The following is a 24016-nucleotide window of genomic DNA, read 5'->3' on the forward strand; positions in this document are numbered from 1 at the left end:
GTGGTGTATTTTGAATACAGGGAAGCAGCTAGCAATGTGAATTGTCTAATTATTAATTTCCAGCTGTGATGAGAATTTGCTAGATGTCAAACAACTTCCATATTATGACCTGCATTTTAACTTTCTAATCTCAGTGTGTTTTAATGGAGGAAATCATGTAAACCACCATCTGTGATCTAAATCACAACACAAAGTGCACTGGGTATTTTGAAGGTATGTCCTGGTGCCCAGCTACCTTTTGTGTTATTGTGTAATAGCCATCAGTTCCAGTCATGGCAGCAGTGATTACAAAGCAGACTGTTGCCTTTAAAGAAAGTCCAGGATGCTTCTGAGCTTGATTCAGCTCAGATTCCTCTGCCTAGACCTCTGAGGAATGCTGGGCTCCAGCTGTAACACTGTCCTGCTGGCAAAACTAGGCAGCCAGCACTGCAGTGGTGCGTATTGGTGCTCTCCTTACTTTTTTCTTGGCTAGTGATAGGAATGATGGAAGGGCTTGCAAAGGATTACAGCTGCAGGGTTTGGGAGGACTCAGGGTATGGTGCTGTTCTGGCAGCCTCCTTGGGTTCTTTCTTCCTGTCTTCTTCATAGAGAGCTGTCCATCAGCTGAGGGCTCTTTTACCTAATGGTTTTTCTGATGTTTTTCTGTCATGCCTGGTCTTTAGTTTTTGTACTCCAGCACATGTTTTACACATGCATAATTATTAATTCCTCTGTAGAATATTGCTATTTATGTTTTGAGAAGTTTGCAAAATTCTTTTGTTGGTTCCCTGTTTTGTCCTCCTCTGAGGATTCCCATTACTTTCTGGAGTTTGCAAAGTTATGTGAGTTCTGTGCCTCATCACGGGCTCATGAGACATAAATACTAATCTGCTTTGTTTGTTTTAGGAGGTCTTGGTTATGGACACAAATGCAAGTCCGTTGGGAAAGGCAGCGGTAACGATGCAATAGTCACCAGCAATCCCATGACAGTTCAACAGCTGGGACCTCTTTCACCTACAGTGAATCAGCTTTCAACAGCATGCAGCCAGATCAGCCCTAGCTTACAAAGGTCTATGGATGCTTCCAGCCTGAGTGCTTCTCCATCAGATACAAGGTCCTCAATTACCTTTTTATATCCATTACTTGAAAAGGAGGGGTTTTAATTCTTCTGTAATTAAAATGTGACATTTCTGATTATTAAAATCAGAGAATCATTCTCTGTTATGCCACAGGAAATTGAATTCCATGCAATTTAATTCAGATCAACTATAATCATGCTGTTTGGATCATTCAAATAATGGGTGAAATATGGCCACACAAAATCTGTGTATCATAGGACTTTTTTATTAGATAAAGGCTGTTTCATGGTCACAAACTAGATTTTTGTACTTGGTATAGGAAATAGTGTAATGGAGGATGAAAGCAGAAATAGTCCATGTGTTACATCTACATAGTGCTAAGTGTGCCTTGTTGGTGCCTGTCAAATAATACCAAGGACAGACAAAAAAACTATAAATGCTCTACACATGTTCCTCTCTCCTCATCAAATGCTTTTGCTTTCAAATGGTTTACATAATTAATCAGATCAATTGTCCTTGAAAACTTGTTAGTTTTCCTAGTTCTGTTGAGAAGGTAAAGAAAACTATGGCCACTTCCTGTAAATGTTGCCCTTTTTTATCACTACCCCACAGATAAATATTTATTAATTAATTTTAAATGCTTAAGTAAGTTTTGAGACTATGACATTGGGTTTTGTCAACAAACATGAGTAAGAGGAAAACACATTTGAGAATCACCCTATAAGTACATTCGGAACATCCCTGGATGTAAACATACAGTGATTCAAACATACATGTTTGAATCTACATTCTCCATTACCTACTGAGTTGAAATGTAGTTTCTTAATTACAAAAGACCACAAGAGTCTTTATTCTCAAAGCAGTTTGCATTTACTACATTGCTTTATTACAAGCCAAGGGACATTCCTGAAATAATTAAAATTGCTACCATGCAAATGCAATAAAACTTTTCTTTACTCTTAAGATAATTTTTAACATTTCTGTCGCTTTAGTTGTGAAGACTGACTCCCCTGCGAAAATTTACAAAATTAATTATGCTTCCGATGTAGACATGTCAGCAAAAAACATTCAGTGCTAAGATCATGACAAATGACAAACCCGAAGACATGCCTTTCAGATCAAATAAAATTGATGCTAGAAAAAAATAATTACATAATTTTTACTTACTTAAGTTTAAGGTGTGCCTTTATGGTTCCAAACACTGAATGTGTGGTTGGATGTACTCTGTCAGTACTGAGTTATACAGTTTAGGTTTTAGTTCAGAGAAATGTTTCCTATGGGCAAACCAAAGTTGAAACTCTAGCAGAATCAAGGCTATGGTGTCCCTAGAGTACCTTTCAATGATTTATCAATAGAAGTGTTATAAAATAAGTTTGTCACACAAAGAATGTCCATTTCAGCGATTTTTACCTCAACTTGTCTGTTTTATAGGGAAAAAACAAGTTTAAAATCAGATTTTAACTCGCAGATTGTCAAAACAGCGTGGGGTCTTTTTCTTTGCTTGTGGTTTTTGGGGAGGTTAGTTATTTGTTGTTGAGGTGTTTTTGTTTTTGATGAAATTTCTTGAACTATAATCTGCTTTTGGTGAAGTGTAATTTGCTGATTTTTCCTGGGCAGGGTGCCTTCTCAGGATTTTATCTCTCAGGCACTATGAATAGTGTTCTGGCAGCTCAATCCAAACCAGATTATTTGTTGAATTTACCAAAGCTAAAGGGAATTTTCTTGATTTTTACCAATGAAAGAAAGAAAAGAGTTGGCAAAATGAGAGTTTTGCTACACTTAGCATCAGATTCTGATATATAGGCCATGGGGGATAAAACCTTCCCCATCTTTTTTTGAGTTTCTGCAAAACTTTTTTGGAGTGTTCAGTTGTGTTGCTTGAAGCCAGATGTAATACTGCCATTTGCTTTGATGCAAGTCAGAAAAAGATCTAGGAAAGTGCAAATTTTTTGGTTCTTGGCTAATAAATAGAAGACCATGAAAAGAGAGAATAACATGGTTTTCACTCTTCCATGTTTATGTTTAAGATTCTGGATTATACTCTGACATTGTGGCCTCTGTATGCAAAGGGAGAATGCAGTGTAATTGCAAGTAATCTCTTGTAAATGTTAATGCAAGATCTGGTCGAAACTTAAGCTAGTTTAGTTTTCAATAAGCAGAAGCACCAATAAATATCATCTGAGAATCTGGCTCTCTGATAGATCTGGTCTCTCGTTTTCATATTAGGTGTATTTATTTTCCCTGTATTAGAAAACTACTTACTTGTGGTGTGGACTGAATTTTAAATAAACCTTCAATTATTTGGGAGCTAGAATTCTTAAAATTTTTGAATTTGGATGCTGCAGCTTCTTCAAAATAACTGTCTCTTTCTTATTGTGTACTTGAAATTCTGGACTAGCTTTGTATTTTTGTCCTATTATGAGACTTTTGAAAAACAGTTTTTCTACAGATTCACTGATGGATATGCCCCTTTGTGTTAGGCATTAGTAGCTTTTTATATGACAGTGGTCCTACTATGCATCTGATTAAAATTCTTGTCAGTACAAAAATAGACTTGTTATTGGTGCACAATTTCTTTTTCCTTATTCATGTAAGACAAAATAAAAATTTTTAAAAAATGGGAAAACACCCCCACCCTCTCCTTATATTTTCTAGGTCTGAATATATACATCATAGCATGGAGAATCAAACTTTAACTACTTGTCTTTCTCTGATGAAAACTGTGGATCTGTAATTAGGGTCAGATCATACTAGCATGATTTAATTGCCCTCTAATGACCTGTGCTTTAACAAAGCCCATTGACAACAGCCTATCAACTTTTTCACAAAGTCATCCCTTTAGATCTAAATGGTACACAAGAGTGACCTGATAGAGCAGACTCATTTTTCTCATTTCTCTCAGCGCAAATTGTAGTCGGCATGCTAATTGTGCTTTTTGTCTGTAGTCTGTTTTGCAAGTGCCATTTAAACCCTGATGGAGTAACATAAGGTCCATGACTACATTGACATTGAATCAGAACAGGATGTTCCTTGTTCTGATACAGAATCCACACAGCAGATCAACCATGCATTGCAAAGCAAGTATCTTGCGCAAAGGGGCATTTGACTGTCTCTCCCACTGATTGCCACAGCAAGGCTTGCTGTTCTTTTAAACTACATTTTCCCTGTTTGTGAGCTATCTTACAGATAGCTGCTACAGCACCTGCAAACTACTTCTTCTTGCTCTCAGGCTGTGCCAAGCTTCCCCTCCCGTGTCCTTGATCTGTCACTGAAGTTCTGCACTTCAAAACTGTATTGTGAAAATAATAAACCCAAGAATTAATCCTCAAAACGTAAGATGTAGAGGCTTCTGTGAGATTGTCAGGTTTATCTAGATCCATACCCAGTTCTTCCTATTGTATAAGAGCTCCTTAAAAATAGAAATTTATATACTGATAGGACCACTAGCTGGCAGGAAATCCAAGTCTGCCTGTGTGTGAACTGGAAACAGAGAAATAAATCCAGTTAACCTTTAGCCAGTATTTACAGCTGTGAATCAGGACCCTTGATGTTCCTTTTATTTCCTTGTTATCTCTTTCTGTAGAAAACAATACTTTTAAGGGCCTATATGTTGAGGGTTTTTAAGCTATCCAAAGAATATTTGCAGCATAAAGTAGTTTCATAATAGCTCTGTGAAAGATGAATGATAATAGCAAGATTACACTTCCATGAAAAATTCTGATTGCTGACTTGGAGGCAGATCTTCAAATCTCAGAAACCTCTTCAACCAGTTCTCCTACATAACTCATTTATTTTGTTTGTTTTGTAAAGTTAGATATTATCTGTATTTATAAACTTGATATATAAATCTTCTGTAGGGAAGTGTTTGTAGTATTTGTATGCATTACAATTGACATAATCATTCAGGTTGAATATTTATTCTCTATGGATTTTCTTTCTGTTTTTTTCAAGCGAAAATAGTAGCTGATTCAAATCAATACAAGTTTCATAGAAGGCAGGATCATAATGCTTCGGTTTCAGAAGTCCAAACCTATCTACACCACAATTGATGGAAAGACATGCAATAATTTCTGCAGTGGTGGATCAAGACTCTTTACCGTAACTTGCAAAACCTTGAAGTTTTAAAGTTGGTTTCCTAAGTGACCTTTTTACATATATATTGCCTTTGTATGCTTTGAGTGTGCTAAACTTGAGTACCTAATATTAGAGAGAACTTTTCTCATATGTAGCCTTTCCTTAATTTTAAATGTATTTGTGAAGGTAAAAGATCTACTTCTGAATTGTCTAGCTGCTTACTTTATCATGCCTTTATTTCAGGTCACTCTTGTCATGTGAGTCTCTGGCCTCCACAACGTTAAGCTTGTCAGATGGTCACTCCCCTTTGAGTGTTGAACAAGAGTGGTCACAAAGGTACAGGACACTTTCTTCTGTTCCTCCTGACCATGGTTTACAAAATGGCAGTGAGCTGGGGGACTTAATAAATTTTTCACCTGAAGCATCTATGTCCAGTAACTCATTACCGTTCTACTTATATGGCATGGAAAATAAGAATTCCTCGTACTCTAGTCCTTGCCAGTCCTCAGTCTGGTCTCAATCAGCCCGCTCCAAGAAGAAAACACTCTCTCTATCTCCTCTGTCTGACGGCATTGGGATCGAGTTCAATACAATCATTCGTACATCCCCAACTTCCCTGGTGGCCTACATCAACAGCTCCAGGACATCTCCAGCAAACGTCTCCCCACAGCCTGAGGTCTACGGACATTTCTTGGGAGTGAGAGGAAGCTGTATACCCCAAAACTGCTCTGTTTCAACTGCCCAGAAAGGCTTCCATATGGCGAATGGCAATGTTGCTTTTCCAGGGTACGTTGAGAACAGGACAGGTGAGTACCAGCGGATGCAGCAGCTGGAGCAAGCCAGCTTGCAGATGGTTGCCACAAATAACATGGTGATCCAGCAGAGTGTGCTGCCCATGGACAGCCAGGTAATGGGCATCCTGAAAAATGAACAGCTAGATGATTTCTCAGGCCCTATTGTTGACATGCCTCTTTCACCCCTGGTGCTGCCACCGCCTCCTCCACAAGGGCCACCCCCACCATACCATGCTCACCAGCACCCGCACAGCCTCCCCAGCCACATCCACCCGATGCAGGTGCTGCCTCCTGCCCCAGGTGCCCTGCTGGAGGAAGATGGTGAGCTGGATGATTTCAATGTCAAGCATGGCTGTTGCTGGGTTGACTGTGGGAAGATGTATGACCATCAAGAGGAGCTTGTGCGGCACATAGAGAAGATCCACATAGACCAGAGGAAGGGAGAGGACTTCACCTGCTTCTGGACAGGGTGCCCTCGAAGGTTCAAGCCATTTAATGCCCGTTACAAATTGCTGATTCACATGAGAGTCCACTCAGGAGAGAAGCCGAACAAGTGCACGGTAAGTCTGAGTTCCGTCTTTGTTAACAGCTAGAGGCTCTCTATAACTTAGAAAAATACAATGAAGTTGTAATTCTGCCTTTCCCGTTTCTCCCATTCAATGGTATACCTTTTAAACTAGGCCATGAGAATGAAAGACCTTTCCATCTTCCTACTGAAACATAAAGGTGTGCTCTAATTTGATACATACCAACAGATAGGATTAGACAGAATGTTGTGTTTTCTACATTTATAAACTTTTACTGTAGACTGCAACAAGTGACATGGTAGACCTTCATAATGCAAAACTGAGGCACAGTCAGTACTTGAGTATTTGCATGAGGGATACATGCAGGAGAAGTGCTGCAGAATAAATGTCACAATTTATCCCAAAATATTCTTGGATCATGTTACACCTTTTTGACTTGAGGAATTTTCAAGACCTTGCAGAATGTTACCATAAGAAATGGAGAAGAGCTGGACATTTTAAAGGCAGTTGTTTGTTCTACTTCTAAAAAAACAAACCCACAAACCCACATATTTATGGAATAAATCCCATAATAATTTTTCTGTTCACAGATGCTAGCAGTGAGCATTCAACCCTCAAAGTCATGTTTTTCTTGCTGTTTTCCTTAGGGTCACTGCAAGTGAGTCTAACACATAGGTAGTCATGTGGGTTAATAATCTGGCTGTAATCAGTGTATGCTTGGGCTCCAGTGCACTATCTATAATCTCTGTAATTCAGATTCCTGAATTGCCTTACATATGGATGACAATGAGATTAACCTTACTAAATGCTTATTTAGTGTCATCAGATAGCAACCTCACCAGTGTAGTTTTGAGTCCCCAGCATAAATGAGGATGAATATAGAATTTCTAGGAATAACCACTGTTCAGAAAGGGTGCATACAATGACCTCCTCATTACAAAGCCTTGAGGCATCCTAAGCTTTGAAGATTGTTCACTGATGATAAATAATGTGTAAGTGGATAAGGTATTTCATATGATAAAGTTTAAGCCAAAACTAAAGTGCACACCAAATCTTGCTGTGTCACTAAAAAATAAGAGGTGTCTATATCAGCTTCTCAAAGAGTGATTGTTTTTTAAACATTAAAGTGTCATTAATTTTACTGAACTGAAGCTAGGATTTTTGGATAGATAATTAACAAAAAATTATGCAAAAGAAATCTGAAAAATTTCACAAAACCTCTACAAATTTATGCTTTTAAGTGCAAAATCAAAACAATCCATTTATAATCTTTATTTGCCCATCTAGGGTCTTCCTATAATTTACTTTCTGGTTCTAGGTGTAGCATGCCTGTTTCTCTGAAATCATTATAAACTAATAGTTTCTATGTCCACTGCAGTTTGCAGTCTAGTAAGAGGCAATCCAGTAGACCAAGCAGGAAAAGGGAAGGAAAAATGCCAAATATACATCTGTTATGTTAATGAAGCAGATTTACTGTAAAGAATGTAGCAGAAGTAGTAAGTAATTGGGAGGAGCTATCTTAATATAATCTAATAAGACATTCTGTAATCAAAGGCAGGCAATTGCACCCATCATCATAGTGCCATCACACACTGACCACTGTGTAAGCAGTGCATGTGTTGAAGGTTCCCAGCAGTTTGCAGGACATAATCTTCTCATTGAGCCTAAATTGCAATGGGTCCTAGTCAGTATACTTGTCATGTCAGTATATTTACTGGTCAGTACTGTTTATCTCTGTACTATGTGCATTCAAAGTGTATTATTAAATATTGTTCTGTGATAGGTCAGTGAGCTTTTTGTCAGTGAGATTTACAAGATTTTAGTGATTTTTAAGATGAGGGTTACTTCTACATTGTATTGTTTGTAACAACGGTAGAGATAATGTGAAACCAGATACACAACTTCATAAGCTAACTTTGTAACATAATTATATTATTCTCTACTGTTGTTTTGTGACAATGAAGTCATGTAGCTCAGAAGATACTTGCAGAACAGCCAGGACTTCACAACTTGATATGCTTATTAAAACCAGAACCATGCATATCGTTAAAATCAGAGTCGAGTGACCTCAGAATTTGTTTTGCCACATCTGAGTTAGTATCTATTTATCTATGTTACTAAAATTTGGGGCAATAAACTAAAGCTGCAAGTGATATTCTACTTTTTAGTTCCTGCTTGTTCTGGATGAGCTGTCTTCTTTGATTCTGGAAGATAAAAGTGTTGAAAGGTGAACAGTAGTTAAATATCAGCACACAAAACAGATGACAATCAGGATAATCAGATCCAAACTTAAATAATTTGTTTGGATTAGCCATTTTTTAAATAGTTGTTAAAATGCATTTGGCTCCCTTACTGTTCATTAAACATCTTTCATGTTCTAGTCTAACTTACATTACATGGGAAGCATTCTTCTTTTCAGTGACCTGGTTTAGTGACTAAAAAAAATTATTCATGACATGGGAATACATATTCAGTGTCTGCTTCTAAACTTCTTTGAAGAAAGTAGGTACAGTATGGTCTACAGTGTTGTATATGTCTATTAATCTGGGCATTAGCTTGTACTTTGTAGGAATAAGTCAAATAAGAAAACCTGTGAATAAAAATTCACATTGAAATGCGAGTAGTAAGTACAACAGTGGTTGAGATGTAATCTGTAATGTTTGACAGCAGTTACCTCACAATGGCATTTGAGGCTTCTGCAGATTTTGTTTGGATTAGAAAAAGGCTGAATTCCTGGTAGCTGTTGAAACCTCAGAGTAGCAATTGGCAAATTGCAACCTTTGCTCTCTGTGCCTCTACCTGTGAGTTTATTTTCTACTCAGCTTCCCTTCTTTTGTAGTGAATGTTTTTTACTTTTTAAGTTCAGCTCCAATAAGAAGTATTTAATTAGCCTTATTGTCCTGCCATGCAGACATTAAGCTTAACACATTTATTCTGGTGTAAACAGCAACAGCATGATGCTGGAGATAAGTTCCAAGCTCACACTTTACAGCTTCATTCAGAGGCACTAAATGCTTTTTCTTTTGAAATTGAGTTCAGTCTTGTTGCTTTCTGTAAACTCTGAGCTATGCTTTAGCACAATGCCTTTAGTGTTAATAGTACTACATGACCACATTTTTTTAGTGCAGCTGTTTGACATGATATAAACCAATGAAATTGCTAGTATTCCTGTCAAATTTGAAGCGACATCCGCTTAACATCTGCTAAATACCTGAAATTATCCCAGAACACATCAGTGTGCAAAGCATGTAAGGTAAGAAGGTATTGAAAAAATGGATGTGGAACTTAAAACACTTTTTAATGCTTTTTTTTTTTTTTTTTGAGACACAAACAGGCTTCCTTGGGTGGGCATGAGTATTTGGATAGATGTGTGTATGTGTGCTGTTTGAAGAATATGTCCTTGGAAAATGGTGTTCAAGTGGAAATATTGATTAAAACCATGCATTTGATAAAAATGATCGGCTTTAGCATTGTATCTTCATATGGTATCTTATATATGGCATGTGCAAATATTTTATTTACAGTATATGCCATATTTCTTGGTATGACCATATCACATCCTATAATGCTCTAAAATCTTGATAAAATAGAAACCATAAATATTTTTGAATTTTTCCTAATATGCTTTCAGAAGCGTTTTTCACTATGCTCAAGTAGCATTTGAACACTCTGTCTTAAACAATGTCACAAGAATTGGAATTCAGTTGTTGAGTTTCTGAAAATTAGAGCTAAATTTACACTTGCCTGATTTTTGTTGTTTGTTGCTGATTCTTTCACTAACTTAGTAAACAAGTGAAACAGAAATACCACAGAAAATGCAGAGATGTATGATTAATTAGACTATATCACAGCATAAGGATACAGAAAGTTGGGCTTTAGTTGTCAGTTATAAAGCTAAGCCTCCCTAGCTCTCACAAATTTGTGCAGTGTTTGTAATTTTCTGGTCATGGTTATGATGTCTTAGCTGTTTAAAGGAAAAACAAATTATGAATTCCAGGTGTGCCTCCACAAACATCTCAAGCTCATGTGATCACATCAGATGGCATCTAGTCTGAAACAATGAATTTTCCTTCTCAGCAATGGTACCAATGGTCTTTCACTATTATCCTTTCAGGATGATATATGTACTGTATTCACACTCCAAAATGTAATGATAGGTGTTTTATTCTTTGGCTGCTGAAGATGCACAACTTGCACGTGAGTTCAGTGAGGACAAGAAGGCCTCTGGTACCCAGGGTGCTCACCCTTAATAGCAGAACATCTCTTTAAGCAATCAAAAAATGCAGAGAAAACTCCTTTCTATATGTAGATGTAGAGCTGATGATAGTGAAAGATGATTGTCAGAGAGCTGTATTTTCAGAATAAAATGTTTATGAAACATCTAATTTCGTTATTTTTCTTCTGATTGGTAATTTGATTTTTATATTAAGTATTTGAATCAGCTTTTTTTTTGGTCTTTTGACTTAGATAATTGAAACATTTAAAACAGAACTTTAATGAAATTTTGCAAACAGGCATATTTTTAATTTCATTGTAATCCAGAATATGAATGTGAAGTATCCCAAAATAAAAACAAGCATTCCTAATTGCATGAATACTTACGTTTTTGTGGAAAAGTTCCTAATTTATTACATTTTTGTGGATAAGCACAAAAAAAAAAAAAATTATTTTTATTTCCCTGTAGCATGAAGTGTATTTTAGATATTTTTCGTTGCTGTACCAAACTAAAAATTAATGGTAAACTTAAAAAAATTAAGAACTCCTCAATTTCATCTACTTGAAGTAGGGAATCCTAAAACATACTTTACAAAAGTAAACAAAAGTAAAAAGTAAAAAAAGGAAAAAGTAAAAAAGTAAAGTTTACAAAAATAAACTTTACAAAAAACAAAATTTCAGCTGCAAGGAATTTGGAGGGTATTCTGATACTGGATTTTTGGTTGGTTTAATTAGGGTTCATGTTTTGGGTTTTTGTTTGTTTTTTAAACTTAGGTTTTAAACTAGAAAATTACTTGAATTCAAAGCTGAGAGGGTGGGGAGTAGGGGGCTAATGTTACTTTGGAGCATGTTTGTGTGAAGATTGGATTACTCTCCAAGTCATGAAATCTTTTTAGCTAACTTCTGCTCTTTCCTGCTAATTTTCTTTTGACTTTTCAGCATCCCAGCTTGGTGTCTAACTTCTGTCAGGAACAGAGTCAGTAAATTTTGAGGCTTTCTATTTAGTGATAGAAAAGGCTAGTAATATCTGATGAGAAAACAGAAAATTCAAGTTATGATTAACTTGATTAAGTTATTTCAGTTACAACTGAAACAGGCAGGGACCTTTCCCAGAAATAGTGATTCTGTTGTAAAGAAAGGAAGAGAGAAGTAGAGGGAGCTAGTTAATAGATTGTGCCATCCTTTGCAATGTTACTCCTTCAGAAAGGAAATATAGTTTTACTTAAAAGTAAACACTGTCGGCTTTATTTGGGTGATTGGCACTGATTTCCTAAGGATTAGGGGTTTAATTAATGCTTCTGGTGTGCTGTGGGAAACTTCCCAGACATCTAAGTCTCATGCTATATCTGTGAACATAGGCTTTAAATGCAAGTGTTGAGTATTTAAGCTGCACAGAACAATCATTGGATTATTTGTACCGAGTAGTTAGGAAATGGAAAAATGCCAAATAGCCTTTTTTTACTAAATATGTTTAGTGCACTACATATGTTTAAGTATGTTGAAAGCCAAATGCAAATTTGAAGCATTTGTACATCCTGAGGTACTCTTTGATATATTTTCATTATTCAAATTTAGTATAAGATACTGTTACTGACTTAATGCTTAAAGGACTCCAGGAAAGGGACTGGTTCTATTTTAAAGGAGAAGTTGCAAAGCAATAGTCTTGTAGACTTTAGTGAGACTTGTGCAGGTAGAATCGTGCACAATTCAGTGATTCTGTTGATTTCCATGACTCATCTGGAATCTCAGAGCCATTTAGGTTGAAAAAGGCCTTTAACATCACAGTGTCCAAACTGTTTACCCAGCACCTGGGAGAAGAAAACAGCCCCCCTTCATTACAGCTTCTTTTTAGAAGCTGTAGAGAGCAATAAAGTCTCTCCTGAGCCTCAAGCATGGTAATCCAAACACTGAGAAGACAAGATTCATCTTGGTACACTTGTCCCTGAAGCAATTCTGTCTTATTGCCATCATAATCCCAATTAGCTGAGGTGGCATTTAACAGATGCTAAAAGCTTATTTGCTTTTACAGATACCTGCTTGTAGGATAGATTTCCAGAGAACTTGGACTGGATAAGGAATAAGCACTGTTCAGAACATGATTGTTGTAGACTCTCCCTGTACATTGTTGAAATTGGCACCTTGAACAAGGATGTTAGCAAATAAAGCCAGTGCATTGGAGTGCTCTGTCACAGAAACACGGTTGCTGTTCATCTTGGGTCAACAGCATTTGAAAAACTGTTGAACAAACCTTTCTGAACAGGGTGCATGGAAACAGGTGGTCTTTTTAGAGCTAGTCACTGTGAAGGTTCAGTCTGTGTCTGTGTAGAGTGCTGAACTAATTGAGAAAAGCAAATTCAGGAAGGAGCTAGTGAGGATGCTGTGAGTGTTGTGTCTAGAATGGCAGTGGTCTGTTAAATGCATCAGGGTTTGCTAAACATTGTTACAGCCGCCTGGTTATTGTTTTCTGATACCACTTTTATCCACTCACAATACTTATTTTTCCTGTCAATTAAAGACTGTTTCAATTTAGGTTTGATATTTTCTTACCATTGTTTTTATGGATATACAGCAGTTTTATTCCATGAGTATTCAGCTCTTGAGAATTAACACTCATAATTACGAAGTTCAAGATCACAAGTGAATTATTGTAGAGAAACGTCACTGTGGAAAGAAATTTTTTTATGAGTTGTTTCTTCATTAAATGTTTAAATGTAATGTTATTCAGCAGTCCGTGAAACAGTGTGCTTTATACAAAGAGTGGTTATAAATAATTTCCCACTATCTCTTGTTGTCTTTTTGAATGCTTTCTACTGGTCATCAACTGGCACAAGCTCAAGGAAAAATCACAGAATGCCTTTATATATATTCTTGGTACAATTCTATAAATACGTTAAAATTTAATTTCTTTTACTCTTTACTATATTATTTACTGTTTAACGTTTTTCAGAATCGCCTCCAAGGTTAATCAGATGTTAAAATCAAGAAATGCCACTTTTCTTCAAGATCTGCTGTACTGTCAATGGATGTCTTTTCCTAATATCATTCAGATTTCTGCTTTAAGAAGTTGCAGCTATGCAAACAAGCTAATCTGGGCCAACAATAAAAAGTCATTGATTTTAATTAGAAGTTGTCACATAGCAGAAAAAGACAAGGCTCCTTTTGTTCTATGAAAAGTCTGCTTTGCTTGCTTGCAAAAATGCATGGATTTCTTTTCAGTGGCTTTACATAATTGGTGTGACAAAGTTTCAGTCCTGTGATCTTAAAGTTTCCAAGTGATTCAGACATACTTGTCCAACTTTGTTTTAGGTATTTGATGGTAATCTGTTACAGAAGTTGGTAGATGGCATGAACATGAGGTCTGCTTTGTTTGTGTAAAGGAGTGGGATAAGCATAAACTGAATTAGAGAATAGTTATGTTGAGACTGCTGAAATTATTGAGACCACATTTTTTAAAATGGGCCACTGTTGAGAAACACGGTTGCTCAGCTCTGACTGTGTCACAAGGACTCTTGAGTTTTGAATGACTGGATAAATGTGGTTTGAATTAATTATGTGAATTAACAATGTGAACCACTAAGTTGTGGCACTGATTTTACGCCTGCACCAGTGAAGCAAGTCCAGCATCACATAAGTTGTCAAGGAGACATATAGATTGAGCTAATACTGTAGAAGTCATTATAATTGATAGTCCTGTGGGCATGGTAACTGAAAATATGCAATATCTCCCCAGTTAAACTCAGACTGTTAAAGTTAGATAAATGAATCTCTGTGAAGCCTGGGTTGGGGGACATGACATTTCATTGAATCAGCAAAGAGTTTGGTTCCAAATTAAAAGCAAGCCATTGGAAGGATTGTTGACCTGCTTTAATTGTGAGAAGGTTCTCAAAAGCCTATCATGCAAATTTGTGAGAGATCACATTTTCTCTGAGGGCTGATGTTTGCTAGTTCTAGTTCTGATTGTTACAGTAGCTGAAGGGCCATTGAATGCAACACGAATCTTGAATACTGGATTTGAATCATTACAGGTCTTGAAAAATGGTGATGGCCACAATGCTAATCCTGGATATATGGTATTTGGATCTATTCTGGCATGTATCCAGCAAGCTCAGAGTTTAAGCAGTTGGCTCACTTCTGTCTCTTTATGACCTGTGGGTACAATGTTAGTGATCCTGACAGCCTCCCTCAGTGCACTGATGAGACATGCAAACAATAACATAATTTCTAAAATGGTGGAGGAAATCAAAGCACAGTTATTTTGTTTTACCTCTAGAGGGACTCTAGGGAAGATGCAGTGTCAAGATGAAGAATGAGGGATGGGACCACCTTGCTTTGAGATGATTTATTGCTCAGGTAGCCAGATAAGATACCAGTCTCAAGGCATGAGATTTAGAAGAGCAACAAGTCAGCCATTGCTCAAGGAAGACACGAGTTTCTTCTTTGCACAGCAATATATAATGTTTTAGCCCAATAAGCAGTTGACACAAAACTTGTTTTCACTTATTAACCTATCACCTTTGCTTAATTTTGCTGCACTGTGTCTGTCTCTTAACCACTAAGCTGACGGGTCACATACTCATACACACGTCTGTTATAGTTTCTAGATCTCTAACCTACTCTATAAGTCACACTATTACAGCTTAAACCTCAAACTATTTTACCTAATATAATTTTGTACCTACTATATTCTTACATATAATTATAGGAACATAAGCTTATAATTTCTTTACCCAGTGTCTGTGTACCTTCATCATTACATTAACCCAAACTCCTTCCAAGGCTGCATATTGACCCTTCAGCATCTGTAGAAGTTTCTATTTTTCAGTTTCCAACAATGCAAGAAATACTCTGTTGATATTTTAGAATCCGACTCATTGCTGTGGGTTTGGTAGAGACACCTTCCGATGCTGTGTATTCCATCAGTTTTAATTTTTATTGGAAGGCTTTTCAAAAAACAAACAAACCCAAACCCTTCTTTTAAAAGTCCCTTTTTGTGGGAAGAGGGGGCTGAATTAACTATCTTGAACTCTTTAATTTTTGAATGGTACTTGGGGTTCTTTGCATTAACTTAAACAGTATTTTGGTTTGCTTGGCCAGTAGGCTTCCCAAAAACTGAACTGTGCAGGTGAAGTAACTCTACTGCTGAAGTTAAACTTGTAGGCAAAATGCAATTTCTCTAAATGAAATGGGGACCTAGTTTACTAACAGGTAGGCTTTTCTTTAAAAGTTGCTATAAAATCTTTACAAAGAAAAATGTTTTGTCTTGAGTCCCAGGAAAATAACTATCCATTCTATACATCCACAGTAATTTAAATTCTTCAAGGTCATGATCTATAAAACATGATATTGTTGCTGTCACGCCCTCCTCCTCAGTCACCACTTCAGAAGCAAATGCAGAAGAAGAAAATAATTTAAATGTGTTATTTAAAGTTGCAGGAAGTTGTGAAGTATTCAGCCAGGGTAGAAAAGGCACATATATTTTGAGAACACATATAAATGAAACACATCTGGCCATATTAAGGAACAGGCTCATTTATTAATTAGTTATTTTTCTTCTTTCAGAATCTTTACCTACATCTGCCTGCAGGGTAAGATAAAATGCTCTGTTCTGAGGTTCTGTCTTCTGGTTGTGGTCATACCAGGTCTGCTAGCAGCTTTTGGTCATTCAAGCTTGTTGATATGAAAACAGCTTCTTAAGTTAGGAAAAGTATTAGAGTTTTCTTCATTTGCTGATAGAATTATGTGCAAGATTTTGTAGTGTGAGAAGATGAGCTAATCTACAGTTTTGGGCATTCAGTTTCAAATTATTGTATTACCTGAGCTTTGCATGTTGCTGGTCTCCTGCAAAGCCATGGTAAATCATAGTTTCTGAACACTTGGTCTGCTACAGCTCCTGAGTTCACACATGCTATTCTATTTCCTTTTTGGAGTAGACTGCTTATATACATATAGTACACAATAATTAATAAGTAGTAACTTGTGAAGTGTTAGTACCTTGTTGGGTTTCAAGTGCAACTATGAACTGTGTAAGAGAAGGAACTGTCAGAATTGTAAAACATTCAGTAAGCCTCGTCTCTAAAATACTTGTAGTTCACAGAATCACAGAACGGGTCAGGTCGGAAGGAACCTCAGTGGGTCATCCGGTCCAATCTCCCTGCTCAAGCAGGGTCATCCCAGAGCACAGAATTGTGTCCAGACATTCTTGAATATCCTTGATGAGGGAGACTCTGTAGCCTCTCTGGGGAATCTGTTCCAATGCTCAGTCACTGCACAGAACTTCTTCCTTATGTTCAGGTGGAACTTCATGTACATCAGTTTTTTCTCGTTGCTCCATCCTTTTGACACATTCACTTCTATCACCCTGAAATTACAGCCTTCTGATTGTATGGAGTATTGTATTTTCCTATTATTTATCTTTTTGATTGTTTATAATGTTGCTAGTTTCTTTGTTCATTTTTCTTTTTTCTTTTCTTTTTGTTAAACCAGAAAGGGTGAGATGTTGCCCTGAAAACTCAGCTTCTGAGCTTGCTGACGTGGTTTTCTAAAGACTTTCCCAGGACAGTAACTGTAAACATAGATATGTGTACATTCTTTCTGTTACACATCTTGTGATGGGCATCTCTCATGGCCAGTCCAGTGAGAAAGTGTTATCCTGACCATCCAGTCCCTGGCTGTGGTCAGAAGCCTATAATCCTGGGAGGAAAAATAAGCTTTCTCTTCTTTCCACCACACCTCGACCTGTGTGCGTGTGATCTATTCATCTTCAGCGGCAACACACTTCAAATACATAAACACATTAATGAGACCTCCTATTATCTGTCTCTTCTCAAAGGTAAATAGGCCATGCTTCCCTAGTCTTTCCTTGTAAGAGATGCTCCAGTTCCTTAATTAACTTTATTCCCCATAGCTTCAAGTCTCCCCTGTACTGAGGAGCCCAGAACTGGGCAAAGCACTCCAGATATGGCCTTATCAGGGCTGAGTAGAGGGAAACCTCCCTCAACCTGATGGCAGTCCTCTTCCTAATGCCCCCCACAGGCCTTCTTGGCCACAAGGACACGCTGCTGGCTCATGGACACCTTGTCGTCCACCAGGACACTCAGGTCCTTTTCCACAGACCTGCTCCCCAGCAGGTCAGCCTCAGGCTCTGCTGGTGTCCGGGGTTAATCTTCTCCACATGTAGGACCCTACATTTGCCTTTATTGAATTTCAGGAAGTTCTTCTCTGCCCATCTCTCTACCCTGTTGTGGTCCCTCTGAAGGTCTGTACAGCCCCCTAGGGTATTGGCCATTCCTCCCAGCTTTGTGTTATGAGTGCACTCACTGAGGACGCATCTGTCCCTTTATTGAAGTTATTGATGGAACTGGACAAGTTTTGAACCTTTGGAGACTCCACTAGACAGCGGCCTCCAAAGAGACACTGTAACACTCATTATGACTATCTGGGATCTGCCTTTCAGCCAGTTCTCAATCCACGTCACTGTCCACTCACCCAGTCCATACTTCCTGAATTTATCTTTGAGGAAGCTGTGAGAGACAGTGTTGCTAAAGCTGAGGTAGGCAATAGCTGCTGCTCTTCCTTCATCCGTCTACATAGTTGTTTCATGGTAGAGGCAATCAGGTTGGTCACCTTTGCTGTGAAGACTGGAATGACATTTGTTTTCTTCCAGTCCTCAGGCATCTCTCCTGGTTACTACAGCCTTTAAAAGATGATTGTGAGCAGCCTCACAATGGTGTCTGCCAGCTCTCTCAACATTCATGAATGCATTCCATTAGGGCCCATGGACTTGTAGATATCCACTTTACCTAGGTGATCTCTAGCCCAGTCATCCTTGACCAGGAGAAAGTTTTCCTTGCGAAATTCCTTACCCTGGTTTCCTGGGTCAGAGATTCCTAAGAGCCAGTCCTGTGAGTGAATATGGATGCAAAAAAAGTATGCATCATTTTTGACTTGTGTATGTGATTAGCTGCATATTTTGGTGAAAAAAATTCTGAAGTATATTATAACTGATAGAAAAAAAACAGTTGTTGAAAATTGGGAGTACCTTTTCCTAGTTAATTGTGGCCTGGAATCACTCAAATTTATGCATTAGTCCTTATGGTGCAAAAATATGAACCTTACAATAAACCATTTGATCATGTATAAGAGCTTTGCGACTGATGGGTGTAATTAGAGGGAAGAGGGGGGGAAGCAACAAAGAGCTTGATCACTTTCCTTACATCAAAGATACCAGGGCGTGTTTATTGTATTTTCTGTGGAGCATGAAGCACTTCACAGAGAAATACCCCTACTACTGTCCTTGAAGCAGGCCTCTTAGGAAAAATACCTGGAACAACTTACTGGCTATATTCAGAAGGTCAGGCGGATCTTATCATACCATTGTTTCATTATTTTAGCAAAGTTAATGAGATGCATCCTAATAGTACACCTATGTCCCAGGGTATCTGTCCAAGGAAATGTGAAGTTTTTCCTCACTGGCTTTCCCTGAGTTCAGAGCTAGTTGCAAATTGCATTCTTGTGTAAAGAAGCTGTTTAAACATGTTTTGATTAGTTTTGCTTCACATCATGTATATAAACAGACATTTTGATTTTTGAGAACTGCATTTTTCTGAAAGCCCAATTTTCGTTATAAATAGCTCTTGGTAAAGTATCTCGTGTGTAAAATATGCTGACTCCCTTTGCTGCCTGTTAGAACACCAAACAACATATCTCAGTCTGGCTGCTTGACAAGTGTCTGGTCATCATGGTTTCTGGTAATAAAAATATGATAGCCTTACTGTGGATGCCCTTTGGTTTAAGTGGTGATGTATCAGAATACCCACATGTTAGGGAGGATCACAAGTTTCTTTCTCATATGTTATGAGGAATTACACCATCTGGCACGTGCATGGAAGAACATGAATTAGATTGCTAGAGGGATATTGCAAAGTAATACAAGTTCGGACCACTACAAATAGCTAAGTTGCGAGACTAACCCTTTCATAGGTAACAGATTTCTTTTGAGAAATATGAGTGATTCAGAAATATTTGAACAGAAATCAATCAGAACTATCACCATGCCCTGTAAGATTAGCTAAAGCTGACTCTGCTGTAGCTGTAAACAAGAGTCTCATCTGGCTAAACTTGCTTTGAAATTCCAACTGGTAGTGGGAGCTGTATATTTTAAATGAAGCCAAAGTAACAAAACAACATATGCTGTCCTGTCATTTGACTTTTTCTAATAAAAATGGCTGTTACTGCTTTACATAATTAGGTTTTTATACTAATTGTGTAGTATCTGCTTAACAGCTCTTCATTTTATTAAGATATTAGGCATATATTTTCCCTTAATTGAACACCTATAATAAATTAATTGTAATCAATGATATAATACACTCTGAAACATCTCTATAAAAACTGTCAAATGCTTTTAAAATGCCTTAAGCTAGTTGTAAGTAGAAGAAAATACCTCTGTGTTTCAAGGGCTGATCACCTCTGAAGGAGAGACAAAAACTGATTTCTCACTTCAAGCAGGAGACCATTAATGGGAATGACAGCAAAATGCATAAGCAAGTTTTCCTCACCTGCAATGTAGAACAGTAACTACAAAACTTGGCTGACTCTGCAGTAGTATCGATTGCTGACTGCATGACACAAACCATGCCTACATTCTGTTTTGTCTGTTGAAAGAAGCACTATTAAAGGCCTTAGTTTGCAGTCAATTAATCTCCTAGAGTAATTTGTTTGCCTGATTCTGTTGCCAGATGCACTGTCCAGGTACAAGCCCCTTTTTGTGGTGGCTAGAGAGACTTAGCTGATAAAACAGTTTACTATGTTTCTCTGCTGTAAAGTACATTGATCTTGCTCATGGAAAATGTTCGTACTTTCTGCTTTGTTTGAACTGTACCTCTATTTTTTCAGTAATTGTTGTCTGTGACTTAGATCTCATTAGGATTATGCCAAGGTCACTGAATGGCATGTCAGCTTAATTACAGCGGCTTTCAAGCTGAACACTTCTGACTCACAAATAGGAATTCACAGTTAGGTAAATGAACAATCTGAAATCTCCAAGCTGCATGCCATATAATGCGTAGCTCCTTGCAGTAGGATGCTGAGTGAAGACTGTATCCCTTGGCTCCAGTGAACAGCAGCTAAATTTAAAAAGCTCTTGACTTGAAATGAGACTGAACTCCCAAAGGGTGGGCTGTAAGTTGCAGATTTTAGCTGTCTTATTTTAAACAGGTTAAAAATGAACAGTTTGTTTTCCTTATGTTATCCCAGTTGGAAAGTTTTTTAGCAGCAGTGGTGTGAGACGTCTGGTACCCTAAAGGAAAGGCATCTGTTGGCAACAGAGTGACTTGTCCATTGCAAACAGTGAACTATTAAATAGTTCTAAGCACTTCACAGGGGAAAAAACCATAAGGCACATGCATCAGATTAAAAGTCCAGTTCTTAAGAAAAGGCATAAGCAGCCTGCACTGTTTTGCCTGAAGTTTCCACACGTTGAAAACCACCTCCTTATAATTATGTCAGGATACGTGTCATTGAATGTGTTTTTGCACCAAAATCATACATCTTTCTGCAGCTGAATGATGTATAAGAATTCTGTTTGCAATGAAATACAGCTCCTATCTTTAGTGATCTCTATTTCTTTTTGTACTCTATGTTTTATCAAACTGACATCAACATACCTTATAAATCAGACAGCCATATGCTTCTAAAATATAATTGGGTCTATTTTGTATTTCAGAGGTCATTGCAGTGGTGCCTATCTGACACATATCTGTGTAGATACACAGACATCAGATGCATCTAATAAGAAAAGGCGGAGTACTGAGGAAAGCAGAATTCAGCAAGAAACTGAATCTTCTTTCATGCATTCCCAAGCAGATACATGAAGAACAATTATCAATGTGCTTATAGTGTTTATTCAGATTAAATAGGATTAACTCAGGCGGTTTTGGGTACAGGTGTGACAAGACAAAAGTGCATTTTCCAGTTAAAAAAACAAAGTAGTAGTGTATCTTTCATGTTGTCCCTAAAGTTAAAATAACTGAAGTGTCTGAGGAATTTCTGTAGACAATAGGTGTGGTCAGTTCTAATGGCCAGACCTAGGTAATGATCAAGGGTAGAGTTGTGTGCCACTATCAGGTAAATTATGGTCCAGATCAAAGAGGTCAAGAAATGTACTCTTTCAAAAACCTTATCAAGAGCATCTGCCATTCATTGGCTCAAAGCAGCAGTCAGAGGAACCTGGGCTAAAAATCTGGATTTGGGCTGGACAGGAAACCTAAGTAGTCCATGAGTGAATGGTTAAAAAGCAGTAGCTGAAACCGAACACTAAAATCTAGTGATTTTTATCTGATACAAAATACTGGTGCAGGATTTAGGACTAGGAAGTCAGTGAGGATCTCTGCTGTATCCTAAGGGGAGTAACCTGGTTGTTTCCAGGCTACTGTGTCAGCTTCACAGTCTTGCCTTTCATGTCCTGGAGTACTGACTTAAGGAAGCACAGAAGTGGCCAGGTGTATCTTGGTTATTTTATTTAGGCTGAACTGTTTCTAAATCAACTCTTCCTGATCAAAGAAGAACAATTGTCATGTGGCATTGTGTAATTGGTTGCCTGAGATAATGTCCTGACATGGAAAAGAACTTCCTGAGAGGCTTTTAAGTTTTGTGGCAAAGTGTAGCTTCCACCTTGGCCTCAGTTATTCAGGATGTCTGAGAATCGTACTTTGCTGCAGTGGTTTTCAGTCTCTTAAGTGACTCATTAGGGGAGAGTGAAGGAGCCCCACAGGTCATGTGCCTTATCCATTTTCAGACTGTTGTGCACACATTTGTGTATTCTGTGAGATTTATACTATAAATACAATTACTGGATATAATAAAAATACTAGACCATTTTAATGGAGGGAGAAGGATATGATGGGTAGGCTAATGGGTTTTTTAACATTTAATTTTTTAATTAATTCTCAGTAATTAAACTCCTCTCTAGTAATTTAACTCCTATGGAATGGAAAAGAAGGATCACAAAATAGAAATAATGTGTCTTTTAATTTAAAATGTGCATGGCTGTTGACTCAAATATTAAAATACAGAAATTTTTCTAGCTAGTTTGAGATATGAGTTTTGAGCTGCTCTTATGAAACTAGCAATGAAGTGAACCACTAACATGCAAATCATTACCGTCTCTTTTATCAAGATACTATGGTTTGATTTAATTTTCTATGGAATTGCATTGATAGATGAAAAGCCTCACAATTACTTCAATACAAATTAAGTAGCTAAACTCCTAGTTAGCACAACAGATATGAATGGTTATTACTGAGTATATTTTGCTATGGTTGATAGGGCAATTGACAGCAGCAATGCTTACATGTAGAATGATGATGGTTGACCCTAATCAGCTTGTATAGTTCACAGTGACCTGATGCTTCCTGGGACAGTGATCAAAGTTCTGTGAATCTTTGTAATGCAAAGATTTACTCATTATACTCCCCAGAAAATTATTTGAAGATTTGGGATTTCTGAAAAAAAACCTGAAGCTGTAGAACAGCCACCCAGTCAGAGGTGGTAAGCTGTGATTCCTTCATGGTTTTTAGGAGACTAGTCACTAGTGTTCCGTAGAGATATGGGACATCTTCATTACTTACATTATTGTAGTAGTCTAGATTTAAAAAAATCTATGTTCAAAACTTGGTATCTCGTGAGTATCATTCTGAGACCTCCACTATGCAAAGGTATGTAAGAGGCAAGGAGAAGTAACCAATCTTCATTACTGTTTTCCTCCTCGGTGTTTATGCCTCAGTGTTATGAAATATTAAGACAGGAATGAGCATTGCTTAAGACAAAAATCTTGAGTTCTCTGAAATATTGTCATTACACCATTCAGTTGGACATAATTTTCCCTCTGCATAAACAGAATAATTTAGAACTTGTGCAAGTGATGGAAAAAACAAGATATATAATTTTTTAGAATCTCTTCCAGATTTTTAAAGTACTTAGGTTGGCTAACACCAGGCAGCCTCAAATTATGTCACTTTAAGGGAAGGTTCACTGTACACCTCACATCACTGCAAAACCTGGGTATAAACAGATGATTTTTTAGCATACACCATTTTCTCTGTCATTCTTCGAATTTTATATTCCAAGTGAATAGAATATGGTCTCTCCTAGAAGACAGGGAAGGAAAGTACTTTGAATAAAACTTTGAAGTTTTATTCAAATGGGTAAAGCAATGACATTACAGCTGCACTACATACAAGGTAGTTCAGCCCTCCTGTCACAGCTGTTCCTTGACATCTGAAGGCAGCAGTCTTCCCAGTGGAAAGAAAGATTCAGAAAAGAGATCTGTGGTACTCTGTAAGTTCAGTGA

At 37.5% G+C, this 24016-nt stretch overlaps 1 protein-coding gene across 1 annotated transcript in view; it reads left to right on the forward strand.

Moving 5' to 3' along the window:
* Positions 1-890: 890 nt before the first annotated feature.
* Positions 891-24016, forward strand: part of GLIS3 (GLIS family zinc finger 3) — a 117825-nt gene continuing 94699 nt past the window's right edge. The window contains exons 1-2 of the mRNA XM_058828103.1: positions 891-1093; positions 5376-6486. Coding sequence (XP_058684086.1) covers positions 963-1093; positions 5376-6486 — 1242 coding nt within the window. The 5' untranslated portion in view covers positions 891-962. The remainder of the gene's footprint in view (positions 1094-5375; positions 6487-24016) is intronic.

Source organism: Poecile atricapillus, chromosome Z (genome assembly GCF_030490865.1).
Source record: "Poecile atricapillus isolate bPoeAtr1 chromosome Z, bPoeAtr1.hap1, whole genome shotgun sequence".
NCBI lineage: Eukaryota > Metazoa > Chordata > Aves > Passeriformes > Paridae > Poecile > Poecile atricapillus.